Source organism: Hesperophylax consimilis, unplaced genomic scaffold (assembly GCF_061612785.1).
Source record: "Hesperophylax consimilis isolate HC1 unplaced genomic scaffold, BYU_Hcon_1.0 scaffold_47, whole genome shotgun sequence".
Classification (NCBI taxonomy): Eukaryota; Metazoa; Arthropoda; class Insecta; order Trichoptera; family Limnephilidae; genus Hesperophylax; species Hesperophylax consimilis.
The window spans coordinates 21,482-28,768 of record NW_028301277.1 but is presented as its reverse complement, the minus strand read 5'-3'; the positions used below and the strand labels follow the sequence as shown (position 1 = coordinate 28,768).

The following is a 7,287-nucleotide window of genomic DNA, read 5'->3' as shown; positions in this document are numbered from 1 at the left end:
TTTAAAAGGCGGACAACTTGTGCAATTTGGCAGAGAGCCAGCAACGATCGGATCATCAACATCTCTCCTGGACTGCCCTGACTGCCATCTTCAAGCCACTTCTGCCCTGGACCTTCACTGCAACCTGGCCTTCTTCTTTCTCCCGGCTCCCTGGCGTTCATCAAGAAGAAACTGTCACAATAGTCGAAGCGTCCCTAGTCAGGGCGCAGGTTCCCCCCTACCTTCCTCCCCCCTGCCTTATACCTTTCTCCCACATTTTCCCCATTTCTCCCTTCCCTATATTTTTCCCATTTTTTACCACATTTTTCCCCACTTTTCATTTTCCCCATATTTTTCCCCATTTTTTCCATTTTTTCAACATTCTCCATACGTTTTCCCGACCTTCCCTTCCAAGGCGTCGAAGCGGCCAGCCGGCCACTCCCGCTATATCGTCTGTGCGGCCGGCGACTACAGTGCCGTCCCGTACATGGTCCTTCGAGCCGCGATCGCCTCTTCACGCCTTCACTCCTTCACGCCTTCCAGTGACGTCCCAAGATGCCGTCCCTGCGGAGTGGCCGCGAGGCTTCAGCCTCCACCCCAGATTCACAACCCGACGTGGAGCTGGTGACAGGCCCTCACCCCGCCGGCCCTGCCGGCCCTCACCCTGCCGGCCCTCACCCTGCCGGCCCTGCCGGCCCTGACCCTGCCGGACCTGCTGCCCCACGCGCTGCCAGCCCTGCTGACACTCACTTTCCCGGCCCTGAAAGCGCACCGTCCTCCGATGCAGAGGAGGATTCAACCACAACAGAGGACACGGTCAGGCAGCTCCGGAAGGCGAACCGGACAATGAGCAGGCAGCTCGCTGTGCTGCTCGCAGCCCTCCCCACCGCGACGCAGTACCTGCCAGGGGCGGACCCCCCTGGCACCCACCTGGGCGCCTACCCTGGTGCGCACCCTGCCGCCTACCCTGGTGCGGCCCCTGGTGCGCATCCTGCCGCCTACCCTGGTGCGGCCCCTGGTGCGCACCCTGCCGCCTACCCTGGTGCGGCCCCTGGTGCGCACCCTGCCGCCTACCCTGGTGCGGCCCCTGGTGCGCACCCTGCCGCCTACCCTGGTGCGGCCCCTGGTGCGCACCCTGCCGCCTACCCTGGTGCGGCCCCTGGTGCGCACCCTGCCGCCTACCCTGGTGCGGCCCCTGGTGCGCATCCTGCCGCCTACCCTGGTGCGGCCCCTGGTGCGCACCCTGCCGCCTACCCTGGTGCGGCCCCTGGTGCGCACCCTGCCGCCTACCCTGGTGCGCCCCCTGGTGAGCACCCTGCCGCCTACCCTGGCGGGCCCCCTGCTGCGCCCACTGCTGCGCATCCTGGCGCCTACCCTGGCGAGCACCCTGGCGCAGCCCTTGGTGCGCACCCTGCCGCCTACCCTGGTGCGGCCCCTGGTGCGCACCCTGCCGCCTACCCTGGCGGGCCCCCTGCTGCGCCCGCTGCTGCGCATCCTGGCGCCTGCCCTGGCGAGCACCCTGGCGCAGCCCCTGGTGCGCACCCTGCCGCCTACCCTGGTGCGGCCCCTGGTGCGCACCCTGCCGCCTACTCTGGCGGGCCCCCTGCTGCGCCCGCTGCTGCGCATCCTGGCGCCTGCCCTGGCGAGCACCCCGGCGCGCCCCCTGGTGCGCATCCCGCTGCCTACCCTGCTGAGCGCCCTGGCGGACCCCCTGCTGCGCCCGCTGCTGCACATCCTGGTGCCTGCCCTGGCGAGCACCCTGGCGCGCCCCCTGGTGCTCATCCCGCCGCCTACCCTGCCGTGCACCCTGGTGGGCCCCCTGCTGCGCCCGCTGCTGCGCATCCTGGCGCCTACCCTGGGGGCGGGTCCCCTGCTGCGCCCGCTGCAGCGCATCCTGGTGCCTACCCTGGCGCACCTCCTGCCGGTTACCTTGGCGCCTCATCTCAGAGCTTCTCGCCGCTGTTTCCCCCGCAGCCGACCGCCGATGAGACTGCCCATCACACCAGCGAGTGGGTCCGACAAGGCGCCGACCCGTTCCTGGCACAGCTGAGCACCCTGCTGGCTGACGCCATCCGCTCCACGCGCGCCCAGGACAGCCCTCGTCCCTCAGTAGAGGAGGACCTTCGGATGACCGCCCTCATTGCCCGGCAGTCCACCGCCAAAGACCTCCCCATATTCTCAGGCGACCCCCTCGAATGGCCGGCCTGGATTGCGCAGTACGAGCAATCCACCTCGACCTGCAAGCTCACGCTGAGCGAAAACCTTATACGGTTGCAGCGTGCGCTTAAGGGGAAGGCGAGGGAAAACGTATACTCGCTCCTACTGAACCCGGACCGCGTGCCCGAAATCATTGCGACCCTGGAGGAGCGGTACGGCGGATCGGGTTCGATAGCCAACCTTATGCTGGACAAGGTGAGGAAGCTGCCCTTCCTGTCTGCCGAAGCCACCTTGGAGGAAATTGCTGACTTCTCCGGGACAATCCAGAACCTGGTGGCTTCCCTGCGGGACTTGAGGACGGGAGGCTACCTCACCAACCCCGCCCTGCTGGCCGACATCACTGCCAAGATGCCATGCACATTAAGGATGGCCTGGCTGCTGGAGCTGCGGATGCTGGGGCAAACAACCCAGTCCACCATCCTCCAGTTGGCAGCATTTCTGAGGGGCGTCGCCGGCGTGATCCCGGTCAGCGGGATGGTGGATCCCTTGAGATCCGGCAAAGGGCGCCGGGAACATGTGCTGGCCAACGCTGTGGCCACACCGCCAGAGGGGAAGGCCAACCGCCCACCACCACCCGTAGTGAGAACAATAAACAAAAACAAAGTGAAAAGTGCGTGCGCTCAGTGCGGTGAGCCACACAGAACCCGGGAGTGTCGCGAATTCATTGCGAAATCGCTCTCCCTCCGGTGGGAGACAGTGCGTACTAACAATCTGTGCCGCAAGTGCCTGGAGGCGCACCACTCCAGGGACTGCAAGGAGACAGTGTGGTGTGGTGTGGGTGAGTGCCGCTACCCGCATCATCGGCTGCTCCACCGGGAGACGGTCGCGGAGGTGAACCTTTGACGCCAGACAGTGGACAGCCGCGTGCTGTTGAAAATAGTGCCGGTTGTGTTGCGGGGCCCCACGGACGGGGAAGTGTCAACGTTCGCTCTCCTGGATGAGGGATCCACCATCACCCTCATCGACGCTGACACCGCAACGCAGATCGGCGCACGCGGCCCAGTCCACAGTCTGCGGCTGCACGGAGCGAAGGGGATGTGTACCTCCGACGCCCGCTCCCAACGCGTGAAGCTGACGATCCGGGGCGCTGGATTGGAATCCACCTTCACCATCACCGCCCACACAGTAGCTGACCTGAGCCTGCCGGAGCAGCGCGTTCCTGGAAGACGCGTCACCCCAAAACTCTTGATCGGGCAGGATAATGCCCACCTTATCGTGTCAAGAGAGGTCCGTGAGAATAGCACTACTCGAATAGTGTCACGGACCGCTTTGGGATGGATCGCCCACGGAGGCTCGAGCCTCAGCAATGACGGGCCAGCTACCACACTGGCCCTCCAGTCGGAGACCGCTGCAGATGCCCGCCTGAGGGAGTTGGTAACATCCAACTTTGCCGTCGACTCCCTCGGCGTCACGTCTGCGGCGAGAGTCAATGCCATGGACACAAAGGCCATGGCATTAATGGCAGAAACCACCCGCCCCCTACCTTCTGGGCGGTGGGAAACTGGCCTCCTGTGGAGACATCCTGACGCCACACTACCCGACAACCGGCAGTGTGCGCTGAAGCGGCTCCAGTCCCTCGAGAAAAAGCTCGCAGCGGACGCAACCCTGGCAGCGGCGTACAATGACAAAATGACGCAGCTTGTCGCCAAAGGCTACGCCAGACGCCTCTCCCCCAATGAGGCGTCGCTCCCTGCCCCACGGAAGTGGTATCTTCCCCACTTCGCCGTCACCAACCCGAACAAGCCAGGGAAGATAAGGGTTGTGTTCGACGCCGCCAGCCGATGCCGAGGGACGTCACTTAACGACCAACTGCTCACTGGCCCTGACCTGCTGTCCTCTCTCCTGGGGAACATCCTCCGATTCCGGGAAGGCGGTATAGCCATCGCCGCCGACATCCAGGAGATGTTCCTGAGGATCCAAATCAGGAAAGAGGACCAGTTTTCGCAACTTTACCTGTGGAGGTCGCCGGACCGGCAACAGCCGGACACCTACCAGCTGGCGTCCATGATGTTTGGGGCTACCTGCTCGCCCAGCAGTGCCCAGTACGTGCGGGACAGGGTGGCCGGTCAGTACGAGCACCAGTACCCGACCGCCGCAGCAGCCATTCGTTCACGGTTTTACATGGACGATTACCTGGACGCAGTGGACAACCCTGACGAAGCTGCTGCCCTAGTCCGAGACGTAAGGGCCCTCCTTGCAAAGGGAGGGTTCCACCTTACGAACTGGGCCTCAAACAGCCTGGACGCCATCGCCGATGTGCCCCCCGAAGACCGCGCCACCTCCACGGTAGCTATCAGCAGCGGGAGCAGCGAGACCGAGAGGGTCCTGGGACTGGTGTGGGACCCATCTACCGACCGCTTCATCTACACTTTCCTGGAAGCGGCCAGTCTAGAGGAAGCCACACGGCCTACAAAGCGGCAGCTCCTCTCCATCGTGATGAAGATCTTCGACCCGGTGGGCTTCGTCTCCTGCCTCACCATACGGTCGAAGATCCTACTGCAAGCCGTGTGGCGTTCGAGCGTTGGATGGGACGACCACATCACCTCGGAGCACGCTGAACGCTGGAGGGACTGGATGAGCCTGCTCCAGGAAAGCAGCGTCTCCATCCCACGACGGTCGCTCCGACAGAGGTCAAGCAGCGTGACCCTGCACCTCTTTTGCGACGCCTCGGAGCAAGCTTGCTGTGCCGTCGCCTACTTCGTGGAGGAAGTGCAGGGCACCCTAAAAGCCACCTTCATTGCCAGCAAATGTAAGGTGGCACCTCTCAAGCCGCTGTCCATACCCCGCCTTGAGCTGCAGTCCGCACTCATGGCGGCTAGATTGGCCAGAACCATCCGGTTGGAGAGCCAAGCGAAGATAGCTTCAACCATCTTCTGGACGGACTCGACCACAGTGCTGTGCTGGTTACGCACCGATCCGCGCACGTACTCTGCGTTCGTGTCCAACAGGTTGGGCGAAATAGATGAACTCACCTCCATAGCCAATTGGAGGTGGGTTCCCACCAAGCAGAACCCGGCCGACATCGGCACACGGGACTTGGAGCTGCCCGACCTGTCACTCCAAGGAAGATGGTTCAACGGCCCCGCCTTCCTCACCACACCGGAGAGCGACTGGCCAAAGGAGCGCACCCTCACAAAGCCAGATGACCAGACCCTCGAGACCCGGCCCCGACACTACGTCGGGCACATCACCACAGCCGGAGAGGCCCTACCTCTGGTCGAGAGGTTCTCGTCATGGCACCGGCTGATCCGGGCTACAGCGTGGGTGCTACGCTTCATCAGGCGCTGTCGGACGGGCCCAAGCCGACCCCCTGAAAGCTCCTTACGAGCAGACGAGCTGGCGGAGGCTGAGCGCAGATGGGTGAGAAGGTCCCAAGAAGACGCCTTCTCCACTGACCTGCACACCATTCGTCGCAGCCAGGCGCTACCTGCCGCCAGTCGTCTCGTCAGTTTGGCCCCCTTCCTCGGACCTGATGACGTTTTGCGGATGGGCTCACGGCTGAGGGAGCTCACTGGAAGCATGAGCGTGGCAAAGACCCCCGTGATCTTGGATGGCTCCGATCCATACGCCCGACTGCTGATCCGCCACTACCATGAAAAGGCGGACCATCCAAGCACGGAGAAAACTGTGGCCGAGATCCGGTGCAGCTTTTTCATCCTGCGCCTCCGTACCATCAGCAGGAAAATCAGCCATGAATGCCCCACCTGCCGCTTACGACGGAGCAAGCCCTCTCCTCCACTGATGGGGGTTCTCCCGCCGACCCGCCTGGCTCACCACGTCCGCCCCTTTACACACTGCGGACTGGACTACTTCGGGCCAATGGAGGTCACCGTCGGCAGACATCGGGAGAAGCGCTATGGAGCCCTATTTACCTGCCTCTCCACCCGCGCCATTCATCTGGAGCTAGCGGTCTCGCTGTCTGCCGACTCGGCCATTATGGCCTTACAACGGATGACCGCCCGAAGAGGTCAGCCCAAGGTGTTGTACTCAGACAACGGGACAAACTTCCGTGGTGCGGACGCGGAAATTCGAGATGCCACGGCAGCCCTGCAGCAGGATGACAGGATGACGGACGCCATGGCTACCAAGGGCATCGAGTGGCGCTTCATCACCCCCCTCAGTCCCCACATGGGGGGAGCCTGGGAAAGGTTGGTGCGCTCGGTGAAAAGAGCCCTGAGCGCCACCTTAAAGGAGAGGGCACCAAGGGAGGAAACCCTGCGCACGGCATTGGCAGAGGCTGAGTTTGTGGTCAACAATCGGCCACTGACTCATGTCTCTGTCGACCCGCGGGACGAAGAGCCCCTCACCCCAAATCACTTTCTCATGGGGTCTGCCGGGAACCGCCCGCATCTGTCACTCTACGACAGCAAGGAGGAGGAGGTATGTCTCCGTCGCCAGTGGCGTATCAGCCAACAACTCGCCGATATGTTCTGGAGGCGGTGGCTCCGTGAGTACCTCCCCACCCTGGGCGCCCGACAGAAGTGGCACCACCCGACTGACCCCCTCAAAGCTGGAGACTTGGTGGTCATCTTAGACCCCGCGCTGCCACGCAACAGCTGGCCGCGCGGACGTATCGTTGAGGCCATCCCAGCTGCCGACGGCCAAGTGAGGACAGCCCGGGTCCAAACAGCCACAGGAACGTACACCCGCCCTGCTGTCAAACTCGCCCTCATCCTCCCCGCACCAGCACCAGCGCCCGCACCGGCACCAGCACCAGCGCCGCCCTCTACAGCACCCGGACCACGGATGCCGCATGGGAGCCATAACCCCCAGCGGCCCAGGGGAACCGGACGTCGAGGACGCCGCCGACCTACACGTCCGGACCGCTAGGCGCAGCCGTGACTGCACCGGGGGGAGAATTGTACCGGACGTACCTCCACTGACTTAAATTAATTTGCATAAATCTGAATTTACGCAGAGGCAGTTCCTTTACAAACTCATCTCTGCGCATATTCGAATTTATGCAACAAATTTCTCTATAAAAATCTGTAATTTTATCTGCACTTGTGTAAAACTGTAAATCTTATCTGTTGATTAATAAATAAAACCACGGGGTCAAGCAGTCATCATTATAGACAAAAAACAAAGGCT

At 62.7% G+C, this 7,287-nt stretch overlaps 1 protein-coding gene across 1 annotated transcript; it reads left to right on the top strand.

Moving 5' to 3' along the window:
- Positions 1 to 534: 534 nt before the first annotated feature.
- Positions 535 to 7,026, top strand: LOC149408863 (uncharacterized). Its single transcript, XM_089650366.1, has 4 exons — positions 535 to 875; positions 1,675 to 1,903; positions 1,954 to 2,974; positions 3,077 to 7,026. The coding sequence occupies exons 1-4, from the start codon at positions 535 to 537 to the stop codon at positions 7,024 to 7,026; spliced, it is 5,541 nt and encodes a 1,846-aa protein (XP_089506492.1).
- Positions 7,027 to 7,287: the final 261 nt, after the last annotated feature.

What these genes read in the sequence shown, in the direction of transcription:
- LOC149408863 (XM_089650366.1), top strand. Translation starts at nt 535, where the DNA reads ATGCCGTCCCTGCGGAGTGGCCGCGAGGCTTCAGCCTCCACCCCAGAT. An exon ending in GCCCTCCCCACCGCGACGCA is followed by an intron (nt 876 to 1,674) that starts GTACCTGCCAGG and finishes TACCCTGCTGAG; the next exon opens with CGCCCTGGCGGACCCCCTGC. An exon ending in CCCTGGCGCACCTCCTGCCG is followed by an intron (nt 1,904 to 1,953) that starts GTTACCTTGGCG and finishes TTTCCCCCGCAG; the next exon opens with CCGACCGCCGATGAGACTGC.